This window comes from Aquarana catesbeiana, linkage group LG03, assembly GCF_042186555.1.
Source record: "Aquarana catesbeiana isolate 2022-GZ linkage group LG03, ASM4218655v1, whole genome shotgun sequence".
NCBI lineage: Eukaryota > Metazoa > Chordata > Amphibia > Anura > Ranidae > Aquarana > Aquarana catesbeiana.
In genome coordinates this window covers 528,286,250-528,309,554 of record NC_133326.1, presented here as the reverse complement: position 1 = coordinate 528,309,554, position 23,305 = coordinate 528,286,250, and the positions used below count along the sequence as shown (strand labels likewise).

Sequence of the window (23,305 nt, the reverse complement as noted above, 5' to 3'; positions counted from 1 at the left end):
GTTTGTAAGGTAGGATGGAACACTGGTCCCTCCGATAGCAGGTCTGGACGTGGTGGTAGGGTCCATGGTGGCTCTACCGCCATCTTTACTATTTATGCATACCAAGATCTTCTGGGCCACGCTGGGGCCACCAGAAGCATCGACTTCTTTTCCTGCTTGATCCTGCAAAGAAGTCGTGGTAGCAGCAGAATAGGAGGGAATGCATAAATCAGTGATAACTGATCCCACAGGGTCACCAACACATCTGTCCCGCGTGCAAGTGGATCCCTTGTTCTTGACACAAAGTTGTCGATCTTGTTGTTGAACCTGGACGCAAACAGATCTACGTCCGGGATCCCCCATCTTTGGCATATAGCCAGGAAGGATGTCGGGGTGAAGAGGCCATTCCCCCGGGAACAACTTCTGGCGACTTAAGTAGTCCGCCTGCCAATTCTCTACCCCTGGAATGAAGATTGCCGATATGCACGGCACATGCCTTTCTGCCCAGGTTAGGATCTGGTTTACTTTTCCCTGGGCTGCACGACTCCTGGTGCCCCCTTGGTGATTGATATAAGCCACTGCTGTGGCATTGTCGGATTGGATCCTGACAGGACAACCCTGCAACCTGAATGTCCAGGCTTTTAGGGCTAGGTACGCTGCCCAAATCTCTAGAATGTTGATGGGTAAGGTCCTCTCGGTTTTGGACCATTTCCCTTGGACAGTCGTCTCTTCCAGAACTGCTCCCCAACCCGAAAGGCTGGCATCTGTTGTTACCAACTTCCAGGTAACTGGTAAGAAGGATTTCCCTTTCAGCAGATTCTCGGGTACCAACCACCAGCTGAGGCTCTGACGCACTATTGGCGACAAACGCATCGGAAATCTAGCGCCTGGACTTTCTTGTTCCAGGCAGACAGGATACTGTTTTGCAGCAGTCTCGAATGAAACTGAGCATAGGGAACTGCTTTGAATGAAGCCACCATCTTTCCCAACAACCTCATACAAAGAAGAATAGAAGGACCCTTCTTCGCCCTGACTACCTGAACCAGCTCCTTTATGGTGCTGATTTTTGCCTGGGGTAAAAACACCCTCTTCTGGGTTGTATCTATAACCAGACCCAAGTACTCTAGTCTTCTTACTGTTTTTAAAGAAGACTTCTCTTGAAGACCCAACCAAGGTATTCCAAGTAGTTGACTGTAGTGACCAAGCTTTGGTCTAAGCGGGCTACCGACCAGTCTATTAAGAGCAGGTCGTCTAGGTAAGCTATAATCGTTATACCCTGGGCCCTTAATCTGGCTAGAGGAGGAGCCAGGACCTTTGTAAACACCCGAGGTGCAGTAGCTAGACCGAAAGGTAGAGCTACAAACTGAAAATTAAGTTTTTCCACTTCGAAATGCAGATATTTATATTATTATATCCTTGATGTCAAATGATGCCAGAAGTTCTCCTCCTTGTAGGATGGAGACTACCGATCGGATTGATTCCATGCGAAAAGATCTAATTTTTAGGAACTGGTTTAGATCTTTGAGATCTAGAATGGGTCGGACATGTCCATTTGGTTTTGGCACCATGAAAAGGATTGAATAAAACCCCAACCCCTGCTCTTCCATGGGAACCACCATGATCACTTTTTGTGACATAAAAAAGTCGGTCTAACGCTTGAAGGAGAGACTTCTTTTTCTCTGGGTCTTTGTGGACATTTGATCTGAGGAAACGAGGAGACGGGAATTCTCGGAACTCTAGTTTGTAACCTAGATTCCACCCATCTGTCCTGAAAATCTTCCTGCCAGACCTTTGAGAACTGTAGCAGTCTACCCCCCCAATCAAACGAGCGGGGGCGCCCCTTCATAAAAAGGCTTTAGCGTTCTGTCTTGTAGGTTTCCTCCCCCAGGACTTCTTTTGTCCCTGGGGTTGACTCGGAGTTTTACCTCTTGAACCTGACGGTGGAGGCCGTCGCGGCTGCCTGGAGGCTGATGCCCCCGGCACTGAAGAAAGAGCCCGTTTAAATGAGGGACGTTTACTCCTTTTCTTAACTGGCAAAAGGGTACTTTTCCCACTTGAAATCTTTTGGATATAATTGTCCAAATCATGCCCAAACAGCCTTACACCGCGAAACGGAAAACCAGCCAGGAGCTTTTTGCACGGCGCTTCGGCTGACCAATTTTTCGACCATAAGATTCTACGCATATGCACCAACTCAAGAGTAAGGCGAGAGGTCTGAGGGATAGAATCTCTGATTGCGTCAACTGCAAAACACAAAGCCGCTGGCAGCTCGGCTAACTCCTGGGCCTGCTGTTCAGGGAAAACCTTGAGCACCTGTTTCAAGTGGTCTCTCAAGGACTGACATACCCCAATTGCCGCCACTGCAGGTTGAGCTACTGAACCTGCCAAGGAAAAAATGTTTACCAGGAATTCCAATTTTTTTATCGGTTGGATCCCTAAGCATTTGAGCGTTGTCAACAGGACAAGTCAAACTTTTATTTACAGAGGATAAAGCAGCGTCAATTGCTGGTATACCCCACATCTTTGTACATTTTTCCTCCATAGGATAAAGTGTTGAAAACTTTTTAGGAGGGAAAAAAATGTTTATCTGGGTGATCCCACTCAGAATAAATAAGTTTTTCCAGCAATGAACAGGAAAAGCATGCAGAGCTTGAGGGGGCTTCAGTGAACCCAAAAAAGAAGTGGGCTTTTCAACAGACTCAGTTACGAGTAACTTAAATGTGGAGCGGACCATTTCAGTAAGAGAATGCACAAGCAATTTCTCAGCCAGTGAAGATGAAGAGGGTTCTTCCCCACTTGATTCCTCAGAAGAGGAGTCATCAGTCTCTTCCCGGTCCCCTGAGGGGAATTCGTCTCCCCCTTCCCCAGTTTCTCTGTTTGAGGGTCCTGGGTGGTAGAAGGGAACCCAATGCGTTTTCTTCCACTTTGTGAAGATGCAATTAAGGCCACTAATCTTTCCTCCAATCCACTCATGGCTGAGGAAAAAACCTCCTGAGTATATTATACATACACACACACACACACACACACACACAGGCTGAAATGCAAGAAGCAGTTGCAGCCCCTAACCCCGACGGCTCACTCTGACCAGCCTCCCCAGCTCTTTCAGGGGGTGATGGCGTTGTAGAGGGGGGTCCTCAGAGCCTGAGGGAGATCCCTTTGAGCCCTTATTTTTGGGGTATTTGTACCTCCCCTTATGCCCATAGTGCTAAGCACAAATGCAGAGGTACTACCAGAAATGCACCCACCACTGAGCAAAATAGTTCAGCAACTGCCACTGCTATCAAGTCTGACGCTAAGTAAACGTGCCTGGGAATGCCCGTGTCACCCACACTCACATGCCATTCATCTGCCCTGTGTCCCTCCTGCAAAAAGTGCACCCTTATAGCTATGCATAGCCTGCGTTGTGGGCATTGAACCACGCCGACCTGATGCTCCGCCCCTCCTCCCCGACCACCCCTTCCGCCCCCCTTAATCTTTTTTCAAAAAAGACCATTTTCCCGTGTGAGCGGGGGCTCCGATCTGACTGGATCGCACGTGGAGGGGGGGCTGGGCCGGAGGAGAGAGGAAGACAGGTGGATGGAGAGCCGTCGTAATGGCGGCGGGAGCGGTGCAGCATACCGCTGGACTGACCCATGGTCGCTAGCCTGGAAAGAAGCTGTGGGGGGGGGGGGGGGGTGACATCCTTGAAAAAAGAGAAAACCCCCCTTCCCACATCCTACCTGAAGCTTGGGCTCGGAGGAAGACTGACAAGCATTGAACAGGTACGTGCTCTTGACAGCCCCCGGTGGCGACTTTAGGCATAGCAACATTTACTTAAAAGGAGAAAACCCACAAGAATTAGAAATCTCCCTTACCTTATCCGGCTGCAGGGTTCTGTGGTAAACCAAACAGACCCAATCTTCACCACTCACAGTGGGCTCCGTTTAAAAACCTTCATGAACCGGGGCCCCTTGTTACCGGGGGATCCACACTCCTGGCCCTGTAAAGCACCCACCAGGAAAATATGGCTGAAAAAAAACAAAACACTGGATCCCGGGGTCCAGCTCTCTAAAAAGAGAAGCGTTACAGGCAGAACCTCGTTTCTTTGGACAGGAGGCCCAGTTACCATTCAATTCGGCCTGGAAAAGACACTTTGAATGGATCCGGTTGCATGACTTGCCCCAGCAAAGATTTCCCCAGCAGAGCTCAGCACAGCACATCTTTACTCGTAACCAACACCTTAGACACTGGCAAAAAAAAACTGAGGTACTCCCAGTAAGGGGAGGGGTCATATAGGGAGTTTAACTTCCTGTCTAGGGTGTGCCAGTGTCCATCGCCTAAAGGTGCCTATATAACCCATTCAGTAAATACTGTGGCTCTGTGTCCCATGATGTACGAAAAAGAAAGATTTTATTGATGTTTAAGAGGAACTTCATACATGCTTTATTTATTTATTTTTTATTTAATCCCAAATCTTGGGGTTCTGATTTGTTTTGATATTATCACATCATCATTCATTTATAGGGATCTATCAATGAACAGACTAGAAGTTCCATCTCCCACCGTGGCAAAGGGACTCGTACATCTCAATGGAGCACAAGCCCAGTGATGATGTCACCACAATAATGGGCCAGTGTTGACTTCTTCCAGTTTGGCAAGCTTATAACTGCGCTGCCAGACCTTTACAATACTATATTTGACTGTTCAACACTACCCGCCTCCATGCGGGAAGCGCTCATTAGATTACTTCCCAAATCTGTTAAAGACTCTAGGTTGCCAGAGTCTTATAGACCAATTTCCCTAGTACAAGTAGACATCAAATTCTTAGCAAAGATACTGGCCATATGCTTGAACCAGGTTATTCTATCACCAATTCATCCAGACCAAATAGGCTTTATGCCCTGTAAAAATACAGCCTTCAACAATAAATGGCTGTTTATGAATTTCCAAGCCTCTCATGATCACAAAGGCATGAGAGAGATAGTAGCTTTGGATGCGGCTAATTTTCTATTCAGTGGAATGGTGAATCTATGGCAGTGTCTAAAACGCTTTGGTTTTGTGTCAACTGCTGTATCAGGCCCCCGTATTGGCAAATGACTGGATCTCTGAACCATTTTCCCTGTTCAGGGGGACAGGCCAGGGATTTCCACTCTTCCTACTCCTACACTGCTTAAAAATCACTTGCGATAACCATTAGATTTAGGCCCTCCATACGAAGACTGCGAGTGGGCCAGTTTGTCCAGACTATTGGAATATATGCAGATGATATTCTCCTTGGTTTTGAGGACACTGGTCCTTTGCTGTAGGTTACTCTGCAAACTATCTAGCAATTTGGGGAATGCTTAGGTCTGGGACAAATCCTAAGTGCTTCCCACTGACACTTTTCCATCTATGGAAGTTTAGCATTGGTGCAGGTTAGAGCATTCTCAAACACCCAGAGAACTCACTTGCAGTTTGGAGATGATATGTTTGTCATATTAGCACTCTCACAATTCTGATGCAATAAAGTGGGGGTGATGAGGCATGCACTGGACAAGGTTTGGGGGATTGATCAGCCATGACACTACAAACTCCAGTCACATGTGATACCTTGATTACAAGGTTAGGCAAACAAACACAGAAAATAAAACTACACTACTACCCAGTTTAGATAATGAAAACATTTTTGAAAGTGTACATTGAATTAAAACATACCTGTTCTTTGCCCAAGAACCCTAATAAAAAAAAAAAAAAAAAAAAAAAAAAAAAACAGAGAGAGCAATATGGAAGGGCAGAGAGGTGGCAGCATCTAATGCCTCGTTTCCACCGAGCGGATCGGTTTGGTTCGGTACGGTACGCTATTTTGGGTGTTTCCATTATGAAAGCGGCCCATACAACCGAACCGTACCGCTCCATTCAGGGTCCTGCTTCAGATGTGGGGCCATAGAAAATGGAACGGTTCGGTTAGGGCGGAGCTACGATACATTCCACTGATTGGCTGACAGAAAACCCTCTGCTGTGCTATGCTGAGGCATTTTTTCTAAACCCTGTATGGCCCCTTGTGGTCCCACTTGCAGTGGAAACGCTCACCAGAATAGACCGGACCATTCTAGGCCATTCAAACTGTACCGACCCAAACCGATCCGCTCAGTGGAAATGAGGCATAAGAGGACCAAACTGTACTAAACTGCACAACTTTCAAGAAGTCACTTAAAAAAGCAAAGGCTGGAAAAGCAGAAGGCTGCCACATGTAAACACCTCTTACCTTTTCCATAAACGGTGCCATGTATACCATTCAATCGCCAGTCAAAATTATGAATGCATATTGCACTGACAAATTCATTGCTTGTACCATGAAAGAGCATCTCCTCCGCAATTACAGACACTCCTTTCTTCTTTTTCATTTGAGCTTTCTTCCTACAGAGAATGCCACAAGCAATCACCGATATGGTTTAATAACCCTTTTACTGGCAGAGATTTTTTTTTCAATTTTGTCTGCACACATGTTATAATGCACATTTCAGTTAGTTCTGTTCAGCAATTTCGTAAGTCATACAATATTTGAGCTACTATTGTTGCAGGCAAAAAAATGTTGTTGTACGCAAACATACAGTTGCAATAAAAAGAACGTGAACCCTTTTGGAATGATATGGATTTCTGCACAAGTTGGTCATAAAATGTGATCTGATCATCATCTAAGTCACAATAGACAATCACAGTCTGCTTAAACTAATAACACACAAAGAATTAAATGTTACCATGTTTTTATTGAACACACCAGGTAAACATTCACAGTGCAGGTGGAAAAAGTATGTGAACCCCTAGACTAATGAGATCTCCAAGAGCTAATTGGAGTGAGGTGTCAGCCAACTGGAGTCCAATCAATGAGATGAGATTGGAGGTGTTGGTTACAGCTGCCCTGCCCTATAAAAAACACACACCAGTTCTGGGTTTGCTTTTCACAAGAAGCATTGCCTGATGTGAATGATGCCTCACACAAAAGAGCTCTCAGAAGACCTATGATTAAGAATTGTTGACTTGCATAAAGCTGGAAAGGGTTATAAAAGTATCTTCAAAAGCCTTGCTGTTCATCAGTCAACGGTAAGACAAATTGTCTATAAAAATAGAGAAAGTTCAGCACTGCTGCTACTCTCCCTAGGAGTGGGCGTCCTGTAAAGATGACTGCAAGAGCACAGCGCCAGTACTGCTCAATGAGGTGAAGAAGAATCATTGAGTGTCAGCTAAAGACTTACAAAAGTCTCTGGCATATGCTAACATCCCTGTTAGCGAATCTACGATACGTAAAACACTAAAAAAGAATGGATTTCATGGGAGGATGATATCACAGAGGAAGCCACTGCTGTCCGAAAAAAAACATTGCTGCACGTTTACAGTTTGCACAAGAGCACCTGGATGTTCCACAGCAGTACTGGCAAAATATTCTGTGGACAGATGAAACCAAAGTTGAGTTGTTTGGAAGAAACATACAACACTATGTGTGGAAAAAAAAAGGCACAGCACACCAACATCAAAACCTCATCCCAACTGTGAAGTATGGTGGTGGGGGCATCATGGTTTGGGGCTGCTTTGCTGCGTCAGGGCCTGGACAGATTGCTATCATTGAAGGAAAAATGAATTCCCAAGTTTATCAAGACATTCTGCAAGAGAACTTAAGGCCATCTGTCCACCAGCTCAACAGAAGATGGGTGTTGCAACAGGACAATGACCCAAAGCATAGAAGTAAATTAACAACAGAATGGCTTAAACTGAAGAAAATATGCCTTCAAATTTTATCCTTCTATGAAACCCACTATCCCAAACCTTCAAAATCTCTACTGACCAAGTACCCAAGAGAGAAAAGATCATTATACATAGTTGATATAGGACCGAACACCTTTACCCCTTCCAATGAATTACCATATATGCTCAAATGGGAATCTAAAAAAAAAAAAAAACACACAGATGACCATTACAGAATGGTCTATTATGTGGCTCAACCTATGCAAATGTACTAAATCACTGACTATTAGAGGGACAGCGGTGAAACTTTTCACCAGATGGCGTTACACACCCTTTCATCTAAATGTAATCTACCCAGAAGTCTTTCCTAACTGCTTTAGGGGTTGCTCAATTCCAGGGACTTTCCTCCACACATTTTGGGAGTGTGAGCAGTTATCTCCTACATGGAAGGAAGTTTTTTCCCTTATCGATTGTCTTGCAGGTAAAAATAAAATTTTTAAAACAACTTACCTGTAAAATCCTTTTCTTTGAAGTGCATCACGGGACACAGAGCCATAGTAGTTACTATGTGGGTTATAGGCCACCTTCAGGTGATGGACACTGGAACTTAAAAAGTGCACTCCCTATATAACCCCCCCACTAGTGGGAGTACCTCAGTTTTGTAGCAAAGCAATACACGTGTATACCAAAGAAGGGAGGGATCTCTGTGTCCCCTGATGTACTTCAAAGAAAAGGATTTTACAGGTCAGCTGTTATAAAAATCCTATTTTCTTATCGTACATCACGGGATACAGAGCCATAGTAGTTACTATGTGGGATGTCATAGCAATGCCAACTGAAGGGAGGGAGACACAACAAAAGTAGGGCACCAAGAGACTAGAGGACTCATACTGTAGCCTCCAGTACACTGCGCCCAAAGGCGATATCATCATGATCTTTTACATCTACTTGATAAGATCTGGTAAATGTATGGACTGAAGACCAAGTTGCGACCTTGCAGATCTGAGTCATTTGACGAATCCATTTAGAAATAGTAGATTTCAACGCTGCCTGTGCTCTTTTAGGACCGTCTGACAACACAAACAAAACATCTGTTTTAGGAATCTGAGCGGACACTTTCAATAGACTTTGAACGCTCTCACCACATCAAGAGAATGTAGTGACCTTTCCTCCACAGAACGAGGTTCTGGAAAAAAAAAATAGGATTTTTTATAACAGCTTACCTGTAAAATCCTTTTCTTTTGATGTACATCACGGGACACAGAGCCTCAGCAATAACTGATGGGTTATATAGGGTATCACTAGGTGATTGGACACTGGCACACCCCAACCAGGAAGTTCAACCCCCTATATAATCCCTCCCCTTACAGGGATACCTCAGTTTTGTAGCAAAGCAATATAAGTGTATTAGAAGAGGGGCGGGACCTCTGTGTCCCGTGATGTACATCAAAAGAAAAGGATTTTACAGGTAAGCTGTTATAAAAAATCCTATTTTCTTTCTCGTACATCACGGGACACAGAGCCTCAGTAATAACTGATGGGATGTCCCAGAGCAATGCTATCTGAGGGGAGGAGAACCACAACCAAGTAGGGTGCAATCAGACCTGAGGACCATGTACCGCTGCCTGCAGCACACTACGCCCAAAGGCGATATCCTCATGCCTTCTCACATCCACCTGACAAAATCTGGTGAATGTATGGACTGAAGACCAGGTTGCGGCCTTGCAGGTTTGAGCCATAGAGGCCCGGTGATGCACTGCCCAAGAAGCACCAATGGCCCTTGTGGAATGTGCCTTGATCTGAAAGGAGGAATCTTCTGTTTCAAACCATAAGCTTGAATAATCAATTGTTGAATCCATTTAGAAATGGTAGCTTTTGACGCTGCCTGTCCTCTATTGGAACCCTCTGGCAGCATAAACAAAACATCCGTTTTGCGAATCTGAGCAGTTGCTTCCAGATAGGCCTTGACTGTTCTTACTACATCCAAAGAATGTAGTGACCTTTCTTCCGAAGAACAGGGATCTGGAAAAAAGGAAGGCAGAACAATGTCTTGGTTTAGATGAAAATCTGAAACCACCTTCGGTAAAAAACTAGGATGAGGGTGCAATACCACTCTATCCTTGTGTATGATCAAATAAGGCTCTTTACAGGAAAGAGCTGCTAATTCTGACACTCTTCTAGCAGAAGAAATGGCTACCAGAAAAATTAACTTTCTTGTCAACAAGACCAAGGGAATCTGATGTATTGGTTCAAAAGGCCGTTTCTGTAAAACAGACAGAACCAAATTCAAGTCCCAGGGGTTTAGGGGCGCCTTTACCGGAGGATTAAGACGCGTCACCCCCTGCATAAAGTTTCAGACCAAAGAATGTGAAGCAAGCGGCCGTTGAAACCATACTGATAAGGCCGAGACCTGGCCCTTGATGGTATCAAGGCCAGCTTCATCTCTAATCCCAATTGTAGAAAATCAAGAATTCTACCTATCACATATTTTCTGGGATGCCGACCCCTGGATTCACACCAGGATACATAAGCTTTCCATCTCTATGATAAATAATTCTGGACGCTGGCTTCCTTGCATTGATCAAGGTAGATATCACAGGACCTGAAAGCCCACGACTCTTCAGAACGTGGGTTTCAATAGCCAAACCGTCAAATTTAGCGTTTGTAAGGCAGGATGGAACACTGGACCCTGAGATAACCGGTCTGGGCGTGACGGTAGGGTCCACGGGGAACCCACCGTCATCCTTACTATTTCTGCATACCAAGTCCTCCTGGGCCAAGCGGGGGCCACCAGAAGTACCGACTTCCTTTCTTGCCTGATCCTGCAAAGGAGTTGTGGCAGTAGCAGAATAGGCGGGAATGCATAAATCAGTGAGAACCGATGCCACGGAATCACCAACGCATCTGTCCTGCATGCAAGAGGATCCTTTGTCCTTGCCACAAATCTGTCTATCTTTTTGTTGAATCGGGATGCAAAGAGATCTACATCTGGATGCAGAGACCATTCCCCTGGGAGTAACTGCTGGCGACTTAAATAGTCTGCCTGCCAGTTCTCTATCCCTGGAATGAAAACTGCCGATATGCATGGCACCTGCTTCTCTGCCCAGACTAAGATCTGGTTCACCTCTCTTTGAGCAGCTCGGCTCCTGGTGACTCCCTGATGATTGATATAAGCCACTGCTGTGGCATTGTCGGACTGGATCCTGACCGGGCAACCCTATAGCCTGATAGTCCAGGCCTTTAGGGCTAGATATACCGCACGGATCTCCAGAATGTTGATGCGTAAGGTCCTCTCGGTGTTGGACCATACCCCTTGGACCGCAGACTGTTCCAGAACTGCTCCCCAACCCGACAGACTGGCATCCGTTGTTACCACCGTCCAGGTAACCTGTAGAAAGGATTTCCCCTTCTGCAGGTTTTCGGGTATTAACCACCAATTGAGGCTCTGACGCACAGCATGAGACAGGTGCATCGGAAAGTCTAATGCCTGAACCTTCTTGTTCCAGGCCGACAGGATACTGTGTTGCAGCAGTCTTGAATGAAACTGAGCATAGGGAACTGCTTCGAATGAAAACCCTTTTTGGTCCTGACTACCAGAATCAGCTCCCTTAAAGCAGTGATCTTTGCCTGAGGTAGAAATACTTTCTCCTGGCTTGTATCTATGATCAGACCCAAATACTCCAGTCTTCTTACTGGTTTTAGGAAAGATTTTTCTAGGTTGAGGATCCAACCTAGGTGTTCCAGATACTTGACTGTGGTCCCCAAGTTCCCGTTCAACGAGGCTACCGACCGGTCTATCAAGAGCAGGTCGTCTAGGTATGCTATGACACTTATACCTTGAGCCCTTAATCTGGCCAGAGGAGGAGCCAAGATCTTTGTAAACACTCGAGGTGCAGTGGCTATCCCGAAAGGCAGAGCCACAAACAGGAAATGGCGCCCTCCTATCTCGAAGCGCAGAAACTTCTGATGAGCAGGAAAAATGGGCACATGCAGATATGCATCTCTGATGTCTATCGATGCCAGAAATTCTCCTCCCTGCAGGATGGAGACTACTGTCCAAATTGATTCCATGCGGAAGGACCGAATCCTTAGGAATCGATTCAGATCCCTTAGATCCAGAATGGGTCTGACATCCCCATTTGGCTTTTGGACCGTAAAAAGGTTGGAATAGAATCCCAATCCTTGATCCTTCGTGGGAACCACCATAATGACCTCTTGCAACAAAAGCCGCTCTAACGCTAGAAGGAGCGACTGCTTCTTCTCTGGATCCCTGGGCACATTTGATCTGAGGAAACGAGGAGAGGGAAATTCTTGGAACTCCAGTTTGTACCGTAAGGTTACCGTGGAGATTACCCATCTGTCCTGGAAGTCCTCCTGCCAGAGCTTTGAGAACTGTAACAATCTTCCCCCCACTCGAGCGAGCGGGGGCGCCCCTTCATAAAGAGGCCTTAGTGTCCTGTCTAGCAGACTTCTTCCCCCAGGACTTCTTTTGTTCCTGGGGTTGACTCATGTTTCTTGACCCAGACGGAGGAGGCCGTTGCGACTGCCTGGAGGCTGATGTCCCTGGTGCTGGGGAAAGAGTCCGTTTGAAAGAGGGACGCTTACTCTTTTTCTTAACAGGTAAGAGTGTTTTTCCCACAAGAGATCCTTTGGATATAGTTATCCAAGTCTTCTCCAAACAACCTTGCACCACGAAATGGAAACCCAGCCAGAAGCTTCTTACATGGTGCTTCAGCTGACCAATTTTTCAACCATAAGATTCTACGCATATGCACCAACCCAAGTGAAAGACGAGAGGCTTGCATGATAGAATCTCTGATGGCGTCAACAACAAAATATAAGGCCGCTGGAAGGTTAGCCAACCCCTGAGCCTGTTGTTCAGGTAGAACTTTGATGACCTGCTTAACATGGTCTCTTAAGTATTGACAGACTCCAATCGCTGCTACTGCAGGTTGAGCCACTGAACCTGCTAAGGAGAAAACATCCTTCAACAGGGACTCCATCTTTTTATCCACAGGATCCCTGAGAATCTGAGCATTGTCTACAGGACAAATCAGATTTTTATTTACGGAGGAAATGGCCGCATCAACGTCCGGTATTCCCCACATTTTAATAAACTTTTCTTCCATAGGATAAAGTGTTGAAAACTTTTTCGGCGGAAAAAAACGTTTATCTGGGTGATCCCACTCAGAATAAAGGAGCTTTTCAAGTAAATTATGAACAGGAAAAGCATGTGCTGTTTGAGGAGGTTTCAGTGACCCCAAAGAAGAAGAGAGTTCTTTAACGGATTCAGATACGGCAACTTAAATGTGGAGTGGACCAATCCAGCAAGGATCTGCACGAAGACTTTCTCATCCTGAGAAGCTGAAGAGGGCCCTTCTCCACTTGATTCCTCAGAGGAGGAATCATCAGTCCCATCCTGATCCTCTGAAAGGGATTCTTCTCCCTTATCCCAGAGCTCCTCTGCTTGAGGGTCCTGGGTAACAGAGGAAGACCTAGTGCGTTTTCTTCCACTGAGTGAAGATGTGATCACGGCCATTAATCTTTCCTCTAAACCATTAATGGTTGAGGAAAAAACCTCGTGCGTAATGTATACAGGGGCTGAAGTGCCAGAAGCAGGTGTAGCCCCTGACCCCAACGGCTCGGCTAGCCATCCCTGGCCCTTCAGGGGGGGATGCTGCTGCAGAAAGGGGGTCCTCAGAGCCTGAGGGAGATCCCCTAGAGCCTCTGGTTCTTGGGGTATTTGAACCTCTTCTACCCATAGTGCAAAGCAACAAGGTGGAGGTATCACAAAATGAACACTAACTGCTGAGCGATGTAGTCCAGCAACAGCCCTGCTACCAATGCCCAGTCTAGTGTTTCCTTAGTAAATGCTGCCTAGGAGAATGCCTGTGTCCCATCTTACATGCGACCATCAGCTCTGTGTCCCTCCAAAGGCTGTGTGCACCTGTAAAGTGTGCCTTTTATAGCCTTGCAGCCGGAAATGTGGGCGTCTGAGCGCGCTGGACGCCACGCTGACGCTCCGCCCCTCCACCACCCCCCCTCGTTTTTCAAACAAACGTGCATTTCCCGCGCGAGCCAACCCTCCGGGACAAGCGTGGAGGAAAGGCTGGGAGTGGAGAAGGAAGGAGAGAGGCCGGCAGTGATGGGGCCTGCACGTGGCAATGGCGGCGGCAGCGTTAGTGCGGTATACTACCGCCTCACAGACCACCTGCGGCCTCCCCCTATTCTGGGGGGAATATCCCAGAGGAGAGCCCCCCATCCCATCCTACCTGGAGCTCGGCTGGAGGAGCTTGTGCAGCGTGAACATCGAGACATACAATCAGCATGAGAAGGTATGTGCTCTTGGCAGCCCACGGTGGCGACAATAGGCATAGTATGCATCTACTTAAAGGAGAAACCTACTAGAATTAAAAAATTCTGTGGAATCTCCCTTACCTTATCCAGCTGCAGGGTTCTGTTTATACAGACCCAATCTTCACCTCTCACGGTGGGCTCCGTTTGGAAAACCTTCAGAGACTGGGGCCCCCTACGGATAGGGGGATCCGCAGTTCTGGGCCTGTAAAGCACCCGGCCAGAAATAAGGCTAGAAAAAACATTTTCTGAAATGCGGGATTCAGCTCTCTAAAAAGAGGAAGCATTACAGGTAAAACCTCGTTTCTTCGGACATGAGGCCCGGGTACCATCCAATTCGGCCTAGAAAGGACACCTTGAAATGGATCTGGTTCGCCTGGCTTGCCCCAGTATAGGATATAGGATATTCCCTTTGGAGCTCAGCACAGGACATCTTTACACGTCCAACACTTAAGACACTGGCTAAAAAACTGAGGTATCCCTGTAAGGGGAGGGATTATATAGGGGGTTGAACTTCCTGGTTAGGGTGTGCCAGTGTCCAATCACCTAGTGATACCCTATGTAACCCATCAGTTATTACTGAGGCTCTGTGTCCCGTGATGTACGAGAAAGAAATTAAGGCAGAACAATATCCTGGTTTAAATAAATAAACGATGCTACCTTCAGTAGGAATTCAGGATGAGGCCGCAATACAACCTCATCCCTATGAATAAACCAATATGGCTCTTTACAAGAAAGAGCAGTCAATACTGATGCTCTTCCTGCAGAAGATATGGCAACCAAGAAACGTATTTTTCCTCGTCAAGAGGACCAAGGGAATATCTCATATTGGCTCAAAAGGCTGCTTCTGTAAAGCAGACAGGACTAAATTAAGTCCCAAGGGTGCAGGGGTGACCTGACTGGAGGATTAATCCGCATTACCCCCTGAATAAAGTTATGAACCAGAGAGTGTGAAGCAAGTGGTCATTGAAAAAAAAAAAAAAAAAAAAACACAGATAAAGCCGACATCTGGCCTTGATAGTACTCAAGGCCAGCTTAATTTCTAATCCTATCTGTAGGATTTCAAGGATCCTACCTATGACATATTTTCTGGGGTGCCAACCCCTGGATTCACACCAGGAGACATATGCCTTCCAGATTCTATAGTATATTACTCCAGAGGCCAGCTTCCTAGCATTAACCTAGTAGAAACTACTGAAGCTAACAGTCCACGATCTTTTAGAATGTGGGTCTCAATAGCCAAACCGCTAAATTTAGCGTTTGTAAGGTAGGCTGGAATACCGGACCTAGCGAGAGAAGGTCTGGCCATAGCGGTAGGGTCCAAGGGTCTCCTACCACCATTTTTACGATCTCGGCAAACCAAGATCTCCTGGGCCACAAGAATCACCTCCTTCCCTTCCTTCCCTTCTTGCTTGATCCTGCGAGAAGGCGCGGAAGCAGCAGAACCTGAAAATTACTGATAGGCAAGGAATGTTGTTTTCCCAAGATAGAATATGATTCCCCTCTCTCTGGGCTGCAAAACTTCTCGTGCTCCCTTGGTGATTGATATAGGCCACAGCTGTGGCATTGTCGGATTGGATCCTGACAGGACAATTCCGTAGACTGAGCGTCCAGGCCTCCAGGGCCAGGCATACTGTAATTTAATCGCTAGAATATTGATGGGCAAGGTCATCTCTGATTTGGACCATTTCCCTTGGACAGATGCTTCTTCCAGGACTGCTCCCCAGCCCAGAAGGCTGGCATCTGTTGTTACCACCTTCCAGGTAACTGGTAGAAAGCACTTCCCTTTTTGAAGAATCTTGGATATCAACCCCCAATTGAGGCTCTGACGCACTTTGGGAGATAAACGCATTGGGAAGTCCAGAGCTTGGACCTTCTTGTTCCAAGTTGACAGGATACTGTTTTGCAGCAGTCTTGAATGAAACTGCCATAAGGAACGACCTTGAAAGAAGCCACCATCTTTCCCAACAATTTCATGCAAAGTTGAATAGAAGGATTCTTCTTTGTTTTGATCAACTGAATCAGTTCCCTTATGGAACTGATCCTTTCCTGGGGCAAAAACACCCTCTTCTGAGCTGTAGCTATGATCAGCCCCAAGTACTGCAATCTCCTTGATGGTTTTAAGGAGGATTTTTCTAGGTTGAGAATCCAACCTAGGTATTCCAGGTAGCTGACTGCGGTGACCAAACTTTGGTTTTAAGCGGGGTAACGATTGATCTATCAAGAGTAGATCGTCTAAGTAGGCTAGTATCATTATACCTTGAGCCCCTAACCTGGTTAAAGGAGGAGGACCTTTGTAAACACTCGAGGTGCAGTAGCTAGACCAAAGGAAGAGCTACCAACTGGAAATTAAGATTTTCTACCTTGAAGCGTAGAAATTTCTGGTGAGCAGGGAAAATAGGCACATGGAGAAAAGCATCCTTGATGTCGATTGACGGCAGAAGTTCTCCCCCTTGTAGGATGGAGACTACTGATTGGATTGACTCCATGCGAAAATAACGGATATTCAAAAACTGGTTTAGATCTTTGAGATCTAAAATGGGTCCGACATCCCCGTTTGATTTTGGAATCGTGAAAAGGTTTGAATAAAAACCCTAATCCTTGCTCTTCCAAGGGGACCACCGATATTACTGTTTGAGACAAGAGATGATCCAAAGCTAGAAAGAATGACTTCTTTTTCACTGGATCTCTGGGAACGTTTGACCTGAGAAAACGAGGAGACGGGAACCCTCGGAACTCTAGTTTGTAACCTAGAGATAATGAGGAAGCCACCCATCTGTCTTGACATTGTTCCTGACAGACCCTTGAAACTGTAGAAGCCTTCCCCCCACTCGAGCGAGCAGGGGTGCCCCTTCATAAAGGGGCTTTAGTATTTTGTTTTGTGGGTTTCCTCCCCCAGGTCCTCTTTTGGCCCTGGGACTGACCCTGAGGTTTACCTCTTGAACCTGACGGTGGAGGCCATCATGACTGCCTGGAGACTGATGCCCCTGGCACCGGAGAAGAAGCACATTTTAAAAGAAAAAATGCTTAAACTTCTTTTTAACCGGTAAAAGGGAACTTTTCCCATTAGAAATTCTTTGGATATACCTATCCAGATTGTCTCCAAATAACCGTTCACCATGAAATGGGAAACTGGTCAAGAACTTAAGTTCACCCTTTTTTTTCTAAATTTTAGCTCCCCTATGCACCAATATAGCATTAATGTACTTTTTTTGCAAAAATATTAAAGCTTTCCATCTATAGACACTTACCTCACCTGTCCTCATCAATGTTTCCAAACAAATCCATTAGTACTGCCTTGCTTCCTAATCAGACTATAGGCCATGACACAGGAAGGAGTTGACCAGCTGACCTCATTAGCACACACCCTGTATCATCCACCCTACTACCTACCCAACACCCATTCCCAGCTGCACGTTTTTAATAATGAAATGCAATCAGTGATCGCCCTTCTCACTAAATACACAATATACAATCAGATTGCATAGTGTATGGCCATCTTTATACAAGTACATAGGAGGAAGTGGACAGAAACACTCAGCTGTCAAGCCTCTTTCACATCTCTGCATAGCGGGAACTTGGAGCTTTGGAGCATTTTCACTCATCACACATAGGGTAGCCCACCGACCTGAATGGGCTGCCCTACATGCAACAATCGCCCCAAAGATGCTTCAGAACATTTTTTTTTTAAGAGTGGAGCTTGGTGCGTTTTTTACAGCAATTTTTGGTGCAGCGCATTTTTAAACTGCAAGAAACACACAGATGTGAATGGTGCCTCATTGTTCTTGTGTTAACGCAACAATTTCACTTTCAGGCCTCATTCACATCTAGCATAGTGGGAGCGCACATTTTGTGGCTCGTTTTTCCTGTGACACGCATAGGGCAGGATGCTTGATTTCAATTGGCTGCACTAAATGTGGCTTATGGGACATTTTGGCGTTTTGTGGGACATTATGTGATACTTACCTGAAAACAAAGCCCGCGCCATCCCCGCTGCAGGCCGCATCCACGTTCGCCCCTCTTCATTCCGGGGCCGCGGACTCCAGCTCTGTGACTGTCTGGAGCCAGGTGACGTAACGGGACCTGCCAGTCACAGCACTCGCTCGTGAAGAAACGGCGTGGGGGGCAGTTTTTTCACAGCGCATGCGCAGATGACATCATCTGAGCAAAATGCAGTAAATATCTCCTAAACGGTGCACGTTTAGGAGATATTTACAGCACCAATAGGTAAAGCCTTATTATAGGCTTACCTATAGGTGCAACTTCCACAGAGAGGTTTACAACCTCTTTAAGAGGGCCAAGCTGGAAGGGAGCATCTGTCTTTTAGACAAATACCCCCTTCTATGACACTGCAGTGAGGACAGCCTCCATTGCAGCATTTTTATTGGACAGCTGGGGCCAACGGTACTTTACCATTGGTCCAAGCTGTCCATTGAGCTCAGTGCTTCCGACAAGAAGTGAGAGGCACTGAGAGCTCATCCTCTGTCTGCTGCAGACAGCGTATGCCAGCTTGTACTTAAACTGGCCACTCTGTATGTAGCTTCTGACAGGCTGCACAAGGAGCCTCGTATCTCCGGAACCATTGGTCCCAGGAGCCCCAAATTGACCAGTGGTGGGGTAGTACTTCTCTGTGACCCCAGGTTGCCAAGCTATGACCCTCGAAGCTTGATCGATTATTTTTTTGTTATTGTGTAAAATCCAGTAACACACTGTCTCATTCTGCTCATGCTCAGTTGCTCTCCATTTTTAGGTATTGCTGAGTTTGTAGAGGCCGATCTGCTAACAGCCTTAAAGCCTAATTAAACCCTCCTATTCTTTAAAGCCAAGGAAGCTGCTTCCGTTTAATCTGCAACTGCCATGGTGCTGCACATGTGATCAGTTAGGACACCAGCCATTGCCACAGTTAGCAATCCCGGCATTCCAGGAATTCCAAGAACGTTTTTTTAAAACCGGTAACTCAATGGGTTTAGTTCCACTTTATGATTTACTGCTGTTCAGGGGCTCCAGCAAGAAGAAATAGGAACAATGCTGGAGGCAATTTACAACACATGCTAATTTTGGCAGCATAATTATTAATGTGTAATGTATGTTCTTTACTGAAGGGCATTATTTTTTGTCAAGTTGTTATGGATCAAGTTCAACCTTAATGAACAGGGGAAACCTGCACTCATTGGCTAACTGGAAAAACACTTTCAGGATTTACAATATCCGGCCTGAATCTACCAGTAGCTGCTGATAAAAAAAAATCTTCCAATTTAATAAAAAATATGGCAGAAGGGATGGAGACATCCATTCGGTTTTCTATGTGCCTGGTGTCTATTTCTCCTGTAGGCAGCCATGAAACCTGTGTGTTACTTATTATCCCCTTCCCACCGAGCGTACGCAGATGTGCGTACTCGGCTTTCAGGGGTTATACCGGGAAGATGCCCGCAGCTGCAGGCATCATCCCGGTACCGTTGTTTAGAGGGGGCGCTTGCCTATCTGAGTATAACAACCAATGCGGCTAAAAGCCGCTCGGCTGTTATACCGGAATAGCGGGAGGGGACGTCCCCCCTCCCGCCGCCTCCTGCCGATTCTACCGGGCCTCCCGTTCAATCGGGAGGCCCGGTGACCAGTCAGCTGGGGGCGGGCTGGAATGAAGCCGTGGGCGGCTTCATTCCAGCCTCCTATATGTAAACACGTCACTTCATGACGTCACTTCCCGTTTACTCGGCTGCCAATGGCGCTGGTTTTAAAAAAATACACAGTATTCAAAATCGCCGTTTTCAGCGATCTGAATACTTTTAAGTGCAAAGGAGGGATTTGGGGTCTTTTAGACCCCCGTTCCCTCCATAAAGAGTACCTGTCACCACCTATTATTGTCACAAGGGATGTTTACCCTTGTGACAGCAATAAAAGTCATCAGTTTTTATTTTTTATTTTTTAAACACAATTTATAAATAAAAAAAAAATAAAATAAATAAGAAAAAATTATTATTTTTTTTTTAAAAGCACCCCCGTCCCCGTGAGCTCGCGCAGCAAAGAAAACGCATACGGAAGTCGCGCTCGCATATGTAAACGGTGTTCAAATCACACATGTGAGGTATCGCCGCAAGCACTAGACTTCCTCTGTAACTCTAACCTGGTAACCGTAAAAAAAAAATTTAAAGTGTCGCCTATGGAAATTCTTAGGTACCATAGTTTGTCGCCATTCCACGAGTGCGTGCAATTATAAAGCGTGACATGTTTGGTATCTATTTACTCGGCTTAACATCATCTTTCAGATTATACAAAAAAATTGGGGTAACTTTACTGTTTGGATTTTTTTAAATTCATGAAAGTGTCCCTTTTCCCAAAAAATTTGCGTTTAAAACACTGCTGCACAAATCACAAGTCCGTATTTTTTGCTAGAAAATTACTTAGAACCCCCAAACATACATACATACATACATACATACATACATATACATATTATATATAAAAAATGTTTCGGGGTTTTAAGTAATTTTCTAGCAAAAAATACGGACTTTAACACCAAAATTTTAAAAATAGGCTTAGTCATGAAAGGGTTTTTAACATCAAGCGTGTCCGTCAATAGTATAAACCATGTGAATAAAAAGTGACCACTTCCCATTTGAAAGCTTTGGTTTGATCGGTTTGACTCCTGGGCTGCTCATCTGTCCCTAACTGCATGTAAACTGCTGCATGCAAACCAATTGTGGACAGCCCATGGTGCCTGTCACTCGTTTGTACAGGCTTTCTTGTTGCAACCAATTGCACATCCCTGTGAACCCTGGTGTAGATTCATGCTACTGAATTTTGCTGCACTACAGCCCCGATCTTAAGTGTATTTAAGCTCAGGACAAAAGCGTAACATACTGTGGCTTACTGGTATCTTAGATGAGGTTGCTGCAACTGTTTTAAGTTTTCAAGATTTGTTATATTTTTTTTTCACCTGATGGTCCTGCCAGTAACACATTTCCTTCCCTAAGGTGGCTTAGTCACTCACCATAAAGTATCTATGGAGGAGCAGCATTGTCACCCTAGTACAGGAAGTGTGTTAGGACTAAAGAGAGGTGTTCTATGGTCCACAGAGATAGCTACAAACAATCTGATTGCCATGGTGTAAGAGCAAGATCTCACAAAGTTACCCTCCCCAGGACTACTGCCTCCTGGGATATGTGACATAGGTATCCCTCCCAGGAAGCTACTGGAGTAGGCTGAAGTGTGAGGTGAGAATTAAGGAAGGTTCAAGCAAAGAAAAATTAAAAAAAGATATTTATAAGCCCTGCAATATAAAGAATGGCAGATCTTTAATATTGTGGAAGGAGGAGGAAATAAATAGGGCAGCTTAGCTGAAAGAGTACATGGCTAATGTAAGTCAAACATTTTACAGCACTGTAATGCAGCTTACCGGCAGTAAAATTCCCACAGATCCAGATTCTGCAATCGTAGAATCTTTGTGATGCGGTTCTGGTCCATAGACTGTCCAAACAGGCTGGCTACTTCTTTATATTCATTGCATACCTTGATTATGGGGATGAGCTGAAAAAAGAAACCATATGCATTTAATTAGCTAGTAACTCAAGCACAAAAGTGTAGTTTCAAAATAGTTAAACAGAAAAGGGAGAGTGCAGAGCGGTGTCGATAACAAACATTTTAATCACAAAAGACATATTAAGCTGGCTATACATGGATCGAAATTTGGCCAGTTCAACAGGGACCAGACCAATTTCTATCCATGTATGGGCAACCCTGGTTGTACAGATGTCGATCAATTTACTTCTGTACAACCAGCCTGCTGCTTAAATGCCAGTTGATCAATGCTGCCAGCTATAGTTGGCAGTGCTGATCAGTGTATTCTGAAGGCAAGGAAATCTTCCCACTGTCAAAATACAATAGATCGGGGGAGGGATTCCCCCCATATGCCTCAAATGTGTGGAAGGTGGAATCTGCTCATATTTTTTTTATTCAACCCACTTCTTGAACCAAAAAAAAAAAAAAAAAGTAATCATTTATGGGCTGACTAAGAAAGCAAAATTCAGCCTCATAATGATAGAATGGGATCATCACATCTCAGAGTGCAGTAGAGGGACAGACAAGCCTGTGGATCTCCAGACTGCACTCAGAGTGTGCTGTGCGCAGGAGGGCTCCCAGTTCCTACCCATTGTGTGGTTTCTTTTTTTTAATAATCAAAATTTTATTCATTTATATAATACATCATTTATACAACATACTATACCCCTACATTCAACCCAATAGCAAGACTACACATTACCCCACATATCCCATTTACCGAGGTTTATAAATTACCACAAAAAAAAAAAAACAAAAAAAACAAACAAAAAAAAAAAAACCTTATCAAAATCTATAGTTCTTCCATCCACCCCTATCCTTGTTATTAATTGCTCCAACTCCTTCCTCCAACTACAAACGTGAATTAAACAATAATTATAATGTGGCTTCTCCAATTTATAAAGTGAGAAAAAGAGAGAAAAAAAAAAAAAAAATGTATTTACTATCTGTGATGTCCCCCCCCCCCCCCCCCCCATTGTGTGGTTTCACTGCTACTGCTGGCCACTTCTAATTACCGGCTTCTGGTTGAGGCTGTGCCACTGGGCAAGTTCCCAGACCTGTCACTATACTGCATTCTGAGATGTGATGATCCCACTCTGTGATTACTGAGGCTCTATTTTGCTTTCTTAGGCAGCCAAATACATGATAGATCCTTTTTTTTTTTTTTTTTTTTTTTCGGTTCATGCAGCAGGCTTTATTAAACCCCCCCCCCCCCCCCCCCCAAAAAAAAATTGTACAGAAGTCAATTGGTAGGTCGACTTCTGTACGACCAGGGTACTCATACATGGAGTAAAATTCACCCAGCTGATTTTTTATTTTGATTACATAAATGTAAGTAGATATATATTTTTTGTGATTGCTGGTATGGTTGCTGCAGTTGGTGTACAGCTTACCCTCCTGCAGGAAACTCACTTCAAGTAATCCATTATCCTTCAGATCAATGATTTTGTACTTTTTCTTATGGCTGAAGGAAAGTTATGAACTTAAAATTTTCCTATATTTCTTATTTTATTTTACTATGCACTTCTAGATATCCCTTTTTTTTTTTTTTTTTTTTTTTTAGAAACCACTATAACCTTACATGCTTGTTTACAAAAGTGCAGCCACTGTAAATAGAGAGAACTTTAGTATCTACCTGATAAGGCTGGGCGCTGTTCACATGCTCCCAGTGGGATGGTAACGGGATCGATCCATTGTCACAGATATAACTGTTGTG

At 45.0% G+C, this 23,305-nt stretch overlaps 1 protein-coding gene across 2 annotated transcripts in view; it reads right to left on the bottom strand.

Moving 5' to 3' along the window:
* PARP11 (poly(ADP-ribose) polymerase family member 11) overlaps nucleotides 1-23,305 on the bottom strand; it is a 56,565-nt gene that overhangs the window by 2,888 nt on the left and 30,372 nt on the right. For both annotated transcript variants that reach the window (XM_073621254.1, XM_073621255.1), the window contains exons 6-8: nucleotides 23,225-23,297; nucleotides 21,428-21,558; nucleotides 6,206-6,357 (exon numbers count right to left, since the gene is read on the bottom strand). In XM_073621254.1, the coding sequence (XP_073477355.1) occupies nucleotides 6,206-6,357; nucleotides 21,428-21,558; nucleotides 23,225-23,297 (356 nt within the window). The remainder of the gene's footprint in view (nucleotides 1-6,205; nucleotides 6,358-21,427; nucleotides 21,559-23,224; nucleotides 23,298-23,305) is intronic.